Source organism: Antechinus flavipes, chromosome 5, assembly GCF_016432865.1.
Source record: "Antechinus flavipes isolate AdamAnt ecotype Samford, QLD, Australia chromosome 5, AdamAnt_v2, whole genome shotgun sequence".
Taxonomy (NCBI): domain Eukaryota; kingdom Metazoa; phylum Chordata; class Mammalia; order Dasyuromorphia; family Dasyuridae; genus Antechinus; species Antechinus flavipes.
The window spans coordinates 78,350,278-78,366,858 of record NC_067402.1 but is presented as its reverse complement, the minus strand read 5'-3'; the positions used below and the strand labels follow the sequence as shown (position 1 = coordinate 78,366,858).

The following is a 16,581-nucleotide window of genomic DNA, read 5'->3' as shown; positions in this document are numbered from 1 at the left end:
CTTTATCATAAGGAGAAAGTGAACAACATGTAACACCTGGATGAGGAAGAGGGAGTTATCTCTATTTTACAGATAATGAAATCAAATTAGATGGCTTGTTTTAAGATCTTTACTGAGTAACTGAGCTAGGGTAAGAATCCATGACTACTGATCTCTCAACTCATAAAGTTTTTATGAGATGCTATTGGCTCAACTGGGAAAAGGGACTTCTGAATGACTAACAATTTGAAATCCAGAATCCATTGGGAAACATATGTAAATGAATACTTTTTCAAGTATGGGTGCTTTTTGTAGATATAGGTCATGGTATCATGGATAACAGAAATATTATGGACTTGGGAAGTGACTTAGTCCAACTTTAGCATTCTGAGGGTGAGGAAACACGAAATCTGAAAAGGAGCCAATGTGGCTCAAATAAGACAGCTAGTGAATGGCAGGAGTGAGATTTGACGTAGGGGGGCCTCTTACCTGTCTGCCATTCCCTTAGAATTAGAAGAGTCTTGGTGAATCCTGAAACTAAAGAGCTCAGAATTGCTAGAACACATCCAAGATGAAGAAGGCCTCACAATCCAGGAAAGAACAATTTTACTTGGGATTTTTATTCACTTAACAGAAACATTCACTTATCAGGTATCACTGAAGTGCAATTTACAGAACTTAGCAGCAAATTCACATGTGTAAATTCAGGTTTCTTTGTGGTTTTGTTGTTTTAGGTTTTGTTTTTTGTTTTTTTGTTTTTTACAAATATTACAAATGTACACCCATTGGTATAGTATTGCCATTCAATCATGCTTTTATGTACATACCTTCATTTAAGAATTACTATTGGGTAAGGTCCTTTTGCTTCAAAAAATGTTGTATGCTTACAGTTAACTGCTGGGGTATGGTTTCCTGGGTTTGGGGTGGCTGCTTATTCTAAAGAATGTTAGAAACCTAGTGTCTAGGTGAGATGAGGTAAGGGAATGGGGTCATCATCAAGTCTTTTTGTTAGATAGGATTGTTCAGAACCCCACACTTTAAAATAAGGAGATGCCTTAAGATGTTTTATTTGAATACTCAATCTTCTGTCTGTAGTCTACCTTCCCTTGTAACGTCTCATTGCAAACAAGTCTTCTGATCAGTCAGAACCAGTTAATCCCAGCTTTTCTGGCTGGATAGGTACACAGGACCAAGGGCAGAATTTAGTGCTGAATTAGTAAACACTTGTGGGTATACCTGTTAGGGGGACTAAGGAAAAAATATAGAACAGTTCATTAGGAGGGAAAAGAAAGGGGAAGGAGAATAAAGAAATGGAAGGGCACATTGATATGGTACTTTACAGTTTAAATTATCTTGTTTGATCCTCACAACAACCCTGTGAGGTAGGTAGTACACTTTTATTGTCCTATTTTACAGATGAGTAAACTAAGCATCAGAAAGGTTCAGGTCACACATCTAGTAAATTAGGAGAGCTGGGAATAAAACTTCTATCTTCAGACTTTAGATCCAGTGTTGTTTCCATTAAGTTGAATCATGGACCAAAAGGATAAAGAGAGAAAAGGAGAAAAGATACAAGCAGTGGTAGTAGTAGTAGAAAGCTAACAATTTCCCAGAGGCCCCTAGGGGAGCCTTTTCTGCTCCTAATATAGGTTTTTCCTATAAGGTCATGCTCCTGTTTTAGGGATTCCCAGAAGAAATGTATTGACCAGTGGATTATCCTGAGCAGTAATCTGGGATGTAGACGCTGGATCCTACTGGAAAAACAGTAGACACTTACCAAAGATGCATAAAGTGAACCCAAAGGAGATTAACACAGCAATTGCTCTATTACCTGGCCCCTCTCCCAAAGGACTTTTCCTGATTATTCATTAATTTTGGTTAGAAAGTGGTTTTTTTTTTTTATTTTGGGCAATTCAGATAGGATGTGTCATTGGCAAGATTTCTTCAAGAGGAATCTCTCTTACCCTAAATTAAAACATCTAATTTATTTATTACAATAAAATTCAAATGAATTTAATTTTTTTTCTTTTTTAGAAAACAAATACTATAGACACAGCTTGAAATTTGTAATCTAAAAATAGGAGCTCATCAAAATACTGCAACTATTCTATTCTGGGCATCAGTATATTATGTCTTTACTTCATATGGCTCTCCAGACATGGTAAATGCTATATATATATATATGTATATATTTTTAAAAAAGAATTTAACTTTATTGATAAGAACATTTCCTCATAAAAAGTAATTTATATGGGAAAAAAAAAACATGAGCTACATGTTTGAAAAGTAAGTTAGCTTCACATTTTGGAGGAACAACAAGACACTCATCACAAGTCAGTAGCAGCATGACATAGATATGTATATATACAGATTTGAAGAGAAGCACTACAATCAAAAAGAAAACAAAAGTTTGAGATCTCAAAATTCTTTCTATGAGGAAAAAGGAAAAACCAAATCTAAAAGACTTGATAATATACATTGGCCACGAGGAATGGTTCTGGGGGTAGACAAAGCTGAGATAAGGGGTGCCATTTTGTCATTGTGTTCAGCTACAGTGAAATGGTTTGTAAGTGTTCCCTCCAGCTTTGTGACGTTTAGACTTGGCAAGGAAAAGCATGAGAGGGATGTTTTCCTTGGTGACAAGGAATCAGTGTATGTTATTAGGTGGAAGATGTCAATGTACTATGGAGACTTCAGCAACAGGTCATAAGGATCTAAGGAGGAATGCATCGGCCCTGGAAACCAAGATTTTTTTTTTTTTCCTATGTTCTCTGAAAACATATAACTTGGATTCATTGTCACTGGCAAGACATAGTTAGCACAAAGAGATATGAAATTAAATGGTGAATTCAGGTGACAAAGATAATGGATAATGCAGACGGTTTGACTTTATTGCCCTACTGTATTTTCCATTTCATTATGGGGAGATGAATTATTCAAAATTTGATTTTGCTTTCTCATTCTCAGATCTACCAGCTCTGTTTTAAAAGCCGCAAATGTTGGGGGATGGGATGAAGGCCAGAGAGAATAAAAATCATCATTGATAGCTACCTGAATTCACCATCTAATTATCAATCCTTCATAACCTTTTGTGCCATGTAGACCTTGTCTTAGTGTTCTGATCAGAAGTCTCTAAGCTTTTTAGAATCATGGACTATTAGACCCGGAAGAGACCTCTGAGATCAATTAGTACAAATTTTACAGATGAGAAAAACGAGGTTCAGAGAAATGGTCACTTTCTCAAGGTCACATGGTGAGTTATTGATACGTATAGGACTTTGGAGACATAGAGTCATAAGCATCAGCAATGTAGACAATTGTCTATGACTGTGGGATACAATGTTCTAATCCTGTGGCCCTGAGTCTATGGGACATTAGTACCTTTAGACACAATTCAAATCAAAACTTCTCCATAAATTCTTCCCATCCAGAAGAGATCATCATCTCATTCAAATTCCATTTGCATGTTATATCTGTTTTATTGCATTGCTAAATCTTATTGTGTATTATTGTTATTTGCATACACATTTATCTTTCTTACTAGACTACAAGCTCCCTGAGGGCAGAGACCATGTCTTATTCATCTTTGTAAGCCCTTGATGCCAAACTGCCTGGCAAAGACTAGGTGCTTAGTAAACGATCATTAAGCAAATGGTTATGGTTGGATTTCTAGCTCTCAGAAAAACATTGGGATCCAGGAATAGGGTGATTGCTTGTTGGTTTGGAGGCAGTTCTGTATCATGAGGCAACCATTGTCATATATAGCTCCAGTTTTGATTACACTTCCCATTTTCCAACTCCCCCTATCTTGAAGCTTCTCTTAACCCCCCCTGGTACCATCCACCATCCCTATTACTTTGTTTTTACTTTGCATACATTTAAATTCACTTCTGTGTTGAACAAGTTTTCTCCCAAGGAATGTATGTTGAAAATAGAAACCATTTTGCTTTTGCTTTTGCATTTTCAGCATCCATTACTGGTCTTGGTATATAGGACACACTTAGTATAAATGGTGGTTGATTGAATGAATTGGAGTCCAGAGTCAATCCAGCAGATTATTGTGGCATGCGCAATTCTTATGAAAATGACATCTTAGGACTTCCCCTCTCTCTCCTTTCAGTGTCCATCCTTCCTTTGCTGCCCTTGTGCTGCCCCTTGGACTGAAGGGATCTCAGAGATCATCTGATGATCTCAGAGATGACTTGTTTTTTTTCCTTTTATAGATTCCAGGCAACTGAGATGAAGAGAAGAGAAATGTCTAGCTCAAGCTCACATGGTTGAATTAATAGCAGAACTGAGACATTTTATCCATATAGTAAATCTTGTAAGCAGTAACATAAGCAGCAGCCCATGAGCCTATAACTCAATGACCCATGTCCCTGCCAGTCTCCCTACCAAATTATTCTATTTTGAAATGCCTTAAGAAGTTATGTTCCTTAAGACAATATCCCAAGCTCTCAGTTTTTTCTGAACCCTCCTTCATACTTCAAACTTGCTCATCTTGGGTCCCAGCTCTGCCTTTTATAAGATAACTTAGTTTTTTGATAAACTAATCATGATGAGGCTGTTAATAGGTATTAAATTAATGTATTACTCCTTTTGGGGGGAGTTTTATTTTATTTCAAACCTCATGAAGATACCTTTAACTTAATGCAGTGAGTTTCAAAAGATAGAATTTCAGGCATCTGAGCAGACCAAATAGAGATGATGCTATATGCTAGATTTATCTTTATAAGTCACTTAAAATTATATTGTGAAAGAGGGTCCATGGAGGACTTGTGTACTATAATTGGAAAATTTGCTTTTGGTCTTGTGTATCTCCACCATTATAGTGATGGCACTCACTAGAAAGTGGATTTCTTCTCCACTTTTGGCTTATTTGGAAAGTTTGGGGAAGAGTGCGGATATTGGAGGTTCTTTTTTTTTTTTAAACTGTGCCTGTTACCCTAGAATCCTAGGTAGGAATCACACCCAGAATCATCTCCAAGGGAAAAAATGGAGGAACATGGCATCCCTCAGTGGCACTCACGTATGCCAGACAGGAGTCCGGGCATTCACAACCATAGCAGGGTGTTGGCAATGAGAAGCGATGGTTTCCAAAGCCATATTTTTGTGCCTCATTCAAATACAGTACGCTTTGCTTGTATGTCTTTCTGGGACCTAAAAGGGAAAACTGATCAGCACAATCCCTTTGTTTAGCTCACTTGTCCTGCCCTGGCCTTCTCCACTTGTTTCAATCTGGTTGAGTAGCAAAGGAGTCTAATGATTTATACAGTTAGTAGAAATTGGTCTTGCTCTGGGGGTTTCCTCACCCAGGTGCCCAGACCTGCTTTCTGAAATGCTTTAAACAGCTGCTGTTTAACAGACTGGTAAGTCTGGGCCACCAGTTTGGCTTCGCAGTACACTGATGGCGCATCTCCATGGCTTGGGATCCGTGTGCTCAGCTGCAAAACAGAAATCAGAGAAACAAATAAGCCAACAGAATGGAGCTAGGCTAGGGGTGAGGGGCTCTGAACAGCTGAGTAATCTTTCCCATGAATTTCATAAGTAGCAAACTCACAGGGATCCCTGGGTGTTTGCCCTTAAAAAAAACCAGAAACATTATAAAATATTAAAGAGATAACTGTACAAGAGAGCTGTGCCTGGCAGGACCCTTTCTGGCAAGCCCAGTTGTTCAAGAAGCCTTTGTTCAAGCAGACGTTATTGCGATGAAAGGCTAAAACAAATGGCTTTTCTGCTAAGGTGGTAGGTTTTTTGATGATGGGAATGTGGTAGGGATGGATGGAAAAAAGAAAAGATGGAAAGAATTTTTTTAAAACAGAGCCTTAAAAGTGAAATAAGAGCTTCCTTTAAATCAAGAAATTCAACAATTCAAAACACGACTTTTCCTCCTTTGAATTTCAAGGTATAATGGCCAGCACTATGAAATCAGCATAGGACATGGATCCAAACAGCAGGGCTTCATGCCAGCATCCAGTGCTGGGAGGTTGGAGGAGGAGGGAAATGAAGGAATGGGGAGGGCCCTGGGCTAGTTCTGGGCAAATGCTCATTAGAAAGTCAAACCGAAGTGTCTGCCAGAAACAATCTTTGGAGACAAAGACACGTGTTCGCAGTCCAATATCACCCCAAGCATGTGCAGGAGAAGAAAGTATCTTTTGTTTTGTAAGAGGACAAAATCAATGACTCCCTATGACCTACCAAAGTCTTAACTTAGTTGATCCAACAGTACATCTTTGACATTATAGGAAAGGGAAAAAAACCCCAAAACTCGATCCCCAAATACCCTCAAAGCTTATATATGTTAATGGTTGTAAACAGCCCAAATCTTGTTAACTTACAGGAAACCTGCCAACAGATAAATCTAACACAGACCCAAAGGTCTTGATTTTAGAGATTAAAAAAAAGGAACATAAAAATTATGTAGCCTTTTGATCTCAAATTCAGATTGCATATAATCTTGAAGTCTGGAGTACTTTTTGCCACACTAAATGAACTTTATAAGTAGTCCTATGACGGATTCTTGGGTTTGAGGTCACTGATTCAGTTCCATTCTCTTATTTTAAAGTTGAGGAAAAATAAGACCCAGAATTGAAGCATTAGAGGCAGAGCTGGGAGTGGGATTCAGGCTTGCTAAATAAAATACTAATACTTTGTCCTTTATATCATTTCTTATGATGGCATATGAGCCCTTTAAAGATCAGAGGTAACATAATTTTATAAGCAAACAAAGGAATATGCATTTTTGTCCCTAATTTAAAAAAATGATTATGAATATTCTGATGTTGCTTTAAAAATAATCTTTATATAATCCTAATAGTGATACATCACCAAGAAAAAGGTTATTAAAAAAACTGTTATAAAAATAGTTGATATAAAAAAGAGTTTGATTTTAAAGGTACCATATGCTGAATTCTGGCTCCAATGAATCTGATTTTCCCCTGAGTTTGAAGTATTTCTTTCTTTCTCTTTTTCTTCATAGGTTCCCAAGCAGTAGGTCAGAAGAGGGGGAGTCCTTGAAATTTCTGTTATCAGGTGTCTAAACTACTCTCACCCTTCACCAGTTTTGTAGCATCTAATGTCAAGTTCATCATAGACTGTCACCTTGGTTGTTCTAGGGCAAAAGTGTCAGACGTGTGGTCTGGAAGCTGCTTGTGGTCCACAACAGTCCTGAGTGCAGCCTAAACCACATAAAAAACCTAGTTCCTACTTGCTTTTAATGTGTTGATATATTACTTAAAAACATGTAAATATGTGGCCCACAGGGATCCTTTTGGATGGTTTGATGACCCCTTGTATCTATGTGAGTTTAAAACTAGGAGACTTGGCCATTAGCACATATGATTTAAGGGCTTTGTAAAGGAGAGAGCTGTAGTATTAAATATGATCTGGGACATAAGGAAAAGGCAAAGGTTTTCTGCCTTTGTCATTCACATTCAGTGCTTAGATGAGGAAGATGATGTGTTTCTTCCACTTAGACTTCTGAGCATAGGAATGCCAGAGCAGTTCTATTGTTTTCTGCTGTCCTGGTGTTGGGTACTATGTATGGCAGACAATTCAGTCTAGTTATTAGATAAACCACAAAAATATAGTTTGAGGGTTTCATGGGGGAATTGTGGTTGTTTGTGTGCTTGGAAGCCCAATTATACAATCTTAAGGCTCTAAAATGGAGCATTCCCTTCCTAGGGCAAAATGTACAGTTTTAAAATAGGGGAAGAATGGAGATTTTTATTGGTTTAGACCATTGGTGAGAAAGGAAATGAAAACCAGAACTGATCACAGAGCAGTGGATCTCACTGTCTCCTAAGTAGGACTATTGGAAGTAGCCTATGGAGTATGACATTGGGTCTAAGGGCACCAGCAAACACATGGACTTACCTTTCCATATAGTTTTGCCCATCGGGCAGAGAGCACGTGTTTGCAGAGCCGGGATGAACTTCCACAATTTCTCTTCCCTGTGGTAGCATTTATAACCTCTAGGTCTGCATTACCCATAATCCAGTTCACGCTGAATTGGGGAGATTTTCCTGGCTGGCGCAGCTCAGCATTACTCACTCCTGTCAAAAGAGAATAAGGTATCAGAGCATTTCTTGGCTTTAAAAGAGCCTCCTAAGAGCATAACAAGCAGAAAATAATAAATGTGCAATGGCATGTTACATTGGGAGTGGTATGGTCCAACAGGGCAGATAGAAGGCTCAGGGGATAGAGCCATTGGATCTGGAATCAGAACCTGAGTTCCAATCTGGATTCAAATTCTGGACAAGACACTGAAATTGTCTTAATCCACTGGAGAGGAAAATGGCAAACCATAAAACCCACTTGGATAGTATGGCCCATAAGGTCACAAAGAGTTGGATGTGACTGAATGACTGAACAACATCAATGGTACAATAGAAAACCCCCTGATCTAGTTACAAAGGATCTGAATTCAAATTCTGCTTTTGGTAATTATGCCATGAATCACTCTGAGTGTTTCTGCATTTATAAAACAAAGGAATTGAATTAAATGCCTTCTATATTTAATTCAGTTCTTATGACCCTAGAATCTTGAAAAAATATATAGTCTTTAATCCTTATATTTACAACTTGTTACATGTTTAGATCATTGTTTTACCAATTAAGACAGAAAACCATCTTTTATCCAACAAATATTTATTGAGGCCCTACTATATGCAATGCTCTGGGAGTTCTATGACATAGAATGAAGAAAAGTCCAGACATACAAGGAAATTTAAATTCAAGTTAGGGGGTGGTAGTGGAAGGTTGGGTATTGGGTAAATCCATTAGTTTATGATCCTAATTAGAGGAGAATACAAAAACTAAAAATTAAGGGGATTCAGGAAAGGCTTCCTAGAGGGGATGGCACATGCTTGAAGCAAAGTAGGGGTTTTCAGAGTTAGAGAGGAGATGCATTCCAGGAATGGGTCTCAGCTTGTCCAGAGTTATGAGGGTGGGAGATGGAATACTGAGTTTAGGGAATATTGAGTACAGCAGTTTGACTAGAACAAAGAGTACTTGGAAGAAGAGAATGTAAAATAAATCTAGGAGAGTAGATTGGAGTCAGACTATGTAATACTTTAAATGCCAAAATGAGGAGTTTGTATTTTATCCTGGAGAACATCAAGAAGATATTGATAGCAACTCAAGAAAGTATCAATATGTACTAGGATTTATTAAAATTATGCTTATTAGAGCATATTTAGAATATAGCCATATTAATTTTACCATACTGTTTATCAAAATTAATATTTATGCAATATATTCATGTAATTATTTTAAGTCACCATTTGTTATATTTATATATTATGCCTGTAATTAATATAATTGTATATAAATACAGAATTGTATTATATAACTAACATAACAATGTTATATAAAGTAGTAGTACACACCAAGGAGTTATAATGTGTTTGACATGTAGAATTTAATAAATGCTTATTAATTTTGTTCATATATATTCTCTCTATAAATATAGCTTCCATCCCTTTTTACAATTTATATATTTGTATTTATAATTTGCTTTTCCATGTTAGTGACAAGTTTTCTGAGCTCAGCTAGATCAGTCCTTACAAAGGGAACATAGACTGTCATTGGGTCTTGGAGCCTTTCCAGATCTTGAGATCTAAAGGCCAAACTTTCTAGCATACAAGGGCTAATTTGCATGAAAAGATGAGCTTTTTAATCAACATTATTTTTTAAAAGATTGATTCTCGTTATGACTAATAATGCAAGGACAGCCTCATGCTAAAGAAACTTGAAAACAATTTTAGGAAGCTGTGTGCAAAAAACATGAACAAAAGCTATATCCATCAACACTAGCTCAGGGATTTAGAACTGGAGGGGCCTTTCAGTGTGGTCCAATCCAACCCACTCATTTTACATGTGATGAAACAGGCTCTGATAGATTAATTGAATTGTTCAAGATCACAAGGTAATAAAGAATGGGCTTAAATCCAGGCTCTTTGAATCCAGAGTGAGTGTTCCTTCCATAGTACCACAACCACTTTCTGCAAATATCTTGAGAACCTCTTTTGTTCTTATTATTGTGTGAAGCACTTTGAGAATAGGGGCTGGGAAGGGCATATAAAAAACAAAAGACATGGCTTTTGTACTCAAGAAACTTAAAGTTTATCTGGAATGACAAGGCAAACACACATGCAATTAGTTAATGATTTCAATGAGTAAATTAATCATGTAGAATGAGGGGGTGAAAGCTTTGGAAAGGCAAGTCCAATAAGTGGGTTCTGGTGCAATGACTGAAAAGTAGAGTTGAACTAAGCTTTAGAAGCACTGATACCTGCCTCTTATATGCCAGCTTCCACCAGCTGGTGATTTTTCCAAGTCCTAAGCAGCAGGTAGGGGCTTCTGAATTAGCCTGGAATCCCAAATTGGACTCACATAGTCTTAATTCTTAATTCTTAGTATGTCTGCAATGCTTGCATATGATGCTTGTGGGGGGTTGCTATAACCAATCTCAGACTAGGTGAGAGTTGTTCTTGGTCTAAAGGAAAATTTTAAGCTGGACGTCAGCATGGGCACAGCCTTTGTAACTTTCAGAGGAAAGGATTTAAGTAGTAAGAAAAGTGGGAGAGTAGACTATCTGGTAGCATTTAGTCAGTAAGGAGTGATTTCCCAGATGACCAGGAACTTGATACTTTCACCTTGCCTTCTTCCTTCATATTGTGTTATGTCAGATTTCTGTCCCCTTTCTCAAAGCCTCTCATTTTTACAGGGCTACAGTAGATAACTAGTTTCAAAATGGGGGAGAAGGCATTTACAATGTCATAGAAAATATTATGGAACTTTGGATACCTTAAAGAAAAGTCTTTCCTCAACCATTTTTTTTTTTTTTTTTGATAAGTGAGAAAAATGATTTTCCAGTGCAGGGAAGTGATATGTTTCAGATTTGCAAAATCAGCATTTGAACCCAGACCTTTTGATTCCAAACAAATCCAGCGCTCTTTCCATTCAGCTATGTGTTTGGCCTCCAAGTTAATTCACTTGTCCAGTCACATATCACATCAATTATAGTGCTAATAGTTGACTCCAGACCTTCTGACTGCATTTGTGCCTTTTGCGACATCAGACTGCCCTCCTGGAGACTTCTTGGGTAGGATTTATGCTTATCTTCATCTGCCCAGACATGCTGCTTGTCCCTTTTTTCTGAGTCTGCCTATGAAATTGAAGGATGCCCTTGCAGGGGTCACTGTCCTGAGAAAACAGACCTAGGCTGCTATTATTTCTGTGGACTACTTTTCTTTTTCTTGAACTGATTTACTGTGGCAGCTACTAAGCCCTCGAAGCTGAGGAAGGGAAGCCGATCTGGCACCTTGGCAGCTGCTGACTGTTCTACTGGGCAAGAGCTGCCTTGTCAAGAGGAGCCAATCCCCGAGGTCAGGGATGACTAGGGATGCTGAGAATCGACTCTGAACTGCAGCCAGGCGAGGTGGGGACCAAGAGAAACAGCCCTCCCTCCTTCACTGTCCCCCATTCTGCCTACCCCTGTAGGGGCTGGGCCAGACCACTGGTTCACAGAGCCTGGCTGTGCCATCTGGGACCCCTTAATTGGGTTGCTCATTTTGGACTGAAAAAAAAAAGAAAACTTCAATTCTCCAGAGTCAAATACAGTCCTTCTCAGTGTTCTTGCAAACTATCCCTTTGTCCCTCCCTCCTTCCCTTCTTCCTTTTGCCCTCCTTTTTTTGGACTATTTTACTGGACTACTGAATGAAACCACTGTGGTTCTGGATCATGACTCTTTCTCTGTGCCACTGGGAAAGGATCCAGCTGCTCCAGTGAAGAAGAGTTTCTTTCCAAAAAATAGCCACCTCTCTCTTTAGAACTGTCAGGTCCTCTACCCCCGCGCCGCCCCCCCCCCCCCCAATGCTTGCAGAATCACAGAAGGTAGGGAGGGGGGAAGGAGGCGTCGGAAAGGATGGCACGGAGGACAATGAAAGAAAAGCAGGTTAGTGGGAGAAAGGTGGCAAGTTCAGAGGGCATAGAAAGGATGGCTAATGTGCCAGGATTTCCTCCTTCGCTTGAATGACACTTTGTTCTTTAGAGTGCTTTAACAGAATATTGGAATGGGCGTGAGGCTCAATACTGACTATCTGTCTGACCTTGGGTAAACCACTCACAGTCTCAAAAACTCATTGTCCTCATTAAGTTAAATCAAGATAATACTTGGATTACTGACCTCATCAACTGGTTTTTGAGGAAAATGCTTTGAAAATTTTCGAGTGCTTCAGATTTGTGAGTTATCATTATTACTTAGAGATACCAGTAGCTAAAGGCTATACACACATATTGCGAATTACTTATATGAATCAAATATATGACATTTTGTCTGGTCAAGTACAGCTCCATAAGATCTATGTTACTGTTTCCTGGGTAGTCTCCTTGCAATTTCTTTCCCTTCCCCCCTTACATGCTGAGGGAAATCTTTCCAACAATGATCCTCTATGGATAAAATCTTGCCTGAATACATTCTTCAATGGGTAACATAATTCCACCCAATACCCAAGATTCTGAACATTTAGTCATCATTGTTCCAACCCTGTTCCTCATCCTTCACTGACTCCCACTTTAAAATGACTCATCCCTTCCACTATGCTCCCAGGAATGGCTGCTTCATAGATAATGGGCTTTCATCTTAAACTTTTGCCATTCTTACTTCCTCCATTTTTGTGTACATTCTGAGACCTAGTTCTCTTCTTAGTAACATTACTTCCTTGGCTACCTTTCTCTGGGTATAACTTCAGTCATACTCCAGACTCCCTTGTCACCATGGTATGCCTCCATTATCATTACCACTTCTAGATTCTCCCTTACCACCATCATTCAGTAGCTTCTTCTTCTTTGAGGCTCTTTCAATACATATTTATTATTCAGTCAAGATTCTTATGGCTATTATCTACTGACCTCTAGGATATTCTCCTTCTCTCAATGAGCTCAATGGCAGGCTTATAATCATTCTCTCTTCCACAGCTTTTATATTTTTTTATATATATGTATACATATATATATATATACACATACATATATACACACACATACATATGTATGTATATATATGTATATAGATAGATATAGTCCCTCAAATACCTTAACCTCTCAGTTCTTCAACTTAGTCATTTCCTGTGACTCCACACCACTGCAATTACTCACAGTCATACCTTTGATCTTGCCATCACCCTCAAATGTTTCATATCTATATTCAGGAACTCTAAAATTCCCTTATTTGATCACAGTCTGTTGTCTTTCTACCCTACCCTCTGTCTATAAGTCTAAACTTTGTTCTTTGTCTTTTCTGAGTTCTATAATCTTTCACCTCTTAACTTTTTCCCCAGATGGTAATCCTATGCATTGGCTAAATCTTTTCCCTTTCCTATCTTGATCCCCTAGTGAATCATTTTTTTACTCAATACTGTTCCCTTGAATCCCTAGTTTATCTATTCTATAAAATATCTTGCTTTTCCAAACTCCAGCCTTCTGCTGTTTCTGTTCTTATTCATGTGCTGTTGGAGAAAAGTTGGAGAAAGTTGGAGAAAAGTTGGAGAAAGTTGGAGAAAATTGTTAAAACTCAGCAGTGAGATAGAAAAGTGCATAGAGTATGGGACCTGGATTTTAGAAAACCTGAGTTTTTCTCTCACATTAAATATTATTGACTATGTGACCCTAGGCAAGTGACTTAATCTCAGTTTCCTGCATTGTAAAATGAGAATAATGATAGCTACTATTCTTCAGGATTATTGTCAGGATCAAATGTAATAATATACTATTTGTAAAATGCTTAGGACAGTACCTGTTTACAGTAGGCACTTAATAAATGCTTTTTAATTCATTTATAGAGAAACATCTATATATTTATTTATTAAAAGCTTGCTATATGAACAAACACATAAGGCTAAAAATAAATCAACAAATTTATGTATGTGTTAATTTCCAAGTAGTGCTCTACAAGTAATTATTTCATATATGAAATAGAATTATAAAATATTTAATTGGGGTCTCAGTACTGTGGCATTTCTCTATAGACTTTAGCTTGTTAATCAGGTTTCATCGTGGCAGAAAAAGACTTTGAATCAGGATATGAAGACTTGGCCTTTTTCTTCCTCAGATGCCAAGTTGTTCCATGATCTTGGCCAAATTGCTAACACCATTGCTTTGTCTACTCCACTGTGAGGTTTTAAATGAAACATGAAAGCATGTGAAATGCTGCGCGGATGTGTCAGCTACTCTCATATAGACACTCCAGGGGCAAAGTTCCCTCAGGGTGACCCTGTTCTGTCTAGGCAAAGCAGCTCTGTACCATTTTCACCATAGCCTGGAACCAGGAAGAAGACAATTCCAAATTGGTAAAATTCAAGGAAGTCAACCTGCCTAGACATATTGAGGAGTCAAAGAACCAGTGAGATGGAGGGTGGAATTACAGGTCTTTTCTAACTTTAAAATTCTATGATTTGACAAAATGAGACATTAAAATATGGAGATGAATCCCACAGATCACACATGAAAAACATTCATTGTTGGATAGCTACGCTTTAAAATATTGGCTGATGGGAGTAGACAAATAAACAAGAATATAGCTTTCTTTAAAATAACCTTGTTCCACTCAAAGAATACATAATAAATGGCTGTTATATTGTTTTATATGTAGAAAAAAACCCCAGTCTATAAAAATACAATTACAAAAAGAAATAAATCACTTGGTAATGATCATTTCTGTTGCTAACTGGTTTGCTATAAAAGATTCACTGTAAGTTTCTATTAACTTATGAGCTTTCTTTGTATATTTAAAGTATAATCCAATTCACCAAAATTCAATTTACATGACACATTTCATGCTGAGAGACAGTGTGTTGTAGAGGACAGTGAGCTGGTTTTGAAGTTACAAAACCCTGGATTCAAATCCTTCTAACAGTTATAAGATATGTGACTTAAGGAGAAATTGTTTCCTCTCCCACTGCTCTTTAGGGCAGGGCTCCTTAAACCTCTTCCATTTGTTACCTCTTTTTTGATGGAGAAATTTTTGCATGATCCCATTCTGAATGTGAGCCAAGGTGTTTCTGGCAGTGTTCGTCATACACAATATTCACATGTTGTGTGCTTAGAATTAAGGCTGTCCTGAAGTTGTGCAATGCAACATGGGCATGTGCTGCCAGAAACCCTTGGGCTCCTTATGCATTTGATTTTTGAATTAATTTTTGGTCATTGAATTCAGAAACCTTTTACTATTGCCAATTTTTTTTTTTTGAGACTTTCCACATTCAGTTTCCCCTAAGGGTCATGATCCATAGTTTAAAAAGCTTTGCTCTGCTCAACATTCTGAGATGATAAATTACTGAGAGTGACAATTTGCATTTGTAGAGGGAGTTTCCTCCTCTGGGAGTTCATTCTAACAATGAAATCACTAGTCTAGACACTATCTCTGTCCTTGTTTCAGGAATATGCAGACTACACACAGTGAAACAACCTGCATCATTATCTGCTGATGGATAAACTAGTATGTTCCCAGGCATGAAAATGATATTGATAGCTATCTTAGTCAAGAAATTATCCTCCCCTCCTTCTGGGACAGCTGGATGAATAGAGTACCAGTCCTTGAATCAGGAAGACCCAAGTTCAAATTCTGACCAGACAATTACTAGCTGTGTGACACTTAACTATGATTGTTTCCAAAAACCTGGATATGGCCTCTTTTTAAAATCTACTTGATTTGTCTTTCTCTACTCCAATCTAGTCTTTGACAAACCCAAAAACCCCAGCTTTTGGGATAAGAATTCACTATTTGACAAAAACTGCTGGGAAAATTGGAAACTAGTATGACAACAACTAGGCATTGACCCATACTTAACACTGTATACCAAGTTAAGGTCAAAATGGGTTTATGATCTAGACATAAAGAATGAGATTATAAATAAATTAGAAGAACATAAGATAGTTTACCTCTCAGATCTGTGGAGGAGGAAAGAATTTGTGACCAAAGAAGAACTAGAGATCATTATTGATCACAAAACAGAAAAATTTGATTATATTGTTAAAAAGTTTTTATACAAACAAAACTAATGCAGACGAGATTAGAAGGGAAACAATAAACTGGGAAAACATTTTTACAGTCAAAGGTTCTGATAAAGGCCTCAGCTGCCAAAGTGATTTTCCTTATTGGCAGAGCTGACCATTTAAGTGCCTTTTTTAATCCCATAGTGCCCTTTTGCCATTAAAATTTTTGTTGTTGTTCAGGTTTTTTCAGCCATGTCTCTTTGTGAATCCATCTGGGGTTTCATAGGCCAAGATACTGGAGTGATTTGCCATTTCTTAGTTCATTTTACAAATGAGAAATGACACACACAGGATTAAGTGACTTGCCCAGGGTCATATAGTTAACAAGTGTCTGAGACCAGATTGATCCTTGCATTATATCCACTGAACCACCTAGCTGCCCTGCCTTTAAAATCCTGGATCCAATTTAGATGTTGAGCCATGTTATACATTGGTCTCTTGCCCACACTCCTCCATGATTAAGCCAGACTAGACTTCTCTCTGTTCTTCACATATGGGAATGTCTATTCTCTCATGCCTGAAATGTATTTTTTTTTCTCATTTCC

At 37.8% G+C, this 16,581-nt stretch overlaps 1 protein-coding gene across 1 annotated transcript in view; it reads right to left on the bottom strand.

Moving 5' to 3' along the window:
* Window positions 1-572: 572 nt before the first annotated feature.
* Window positions 573-16,581, bottom strand: part of ADARB2 (adenosine deaminase RNA specific B2 (inactive)) — a 479,733-nt gene continuing 463,724 nt past the window's right edge. The window contains exons 10-11 of the mRNA XM_051962361.1: window positions 7,855-8,033; window positions 573-5,423 (exon numbers count right to left, since the gene is read on the bottom strand). Of these exons, the coding sequence (XP_051818321.1) occupies window positions 5,247-5,423; window positions 7,855-8,033 (356 nt within the window). The 3' untranslated portion in view covers window positions 573-5,246. The remainder of the gene's footprint in view (window positions 5,424-7,854; window positions 8,034-16,581) is intronic.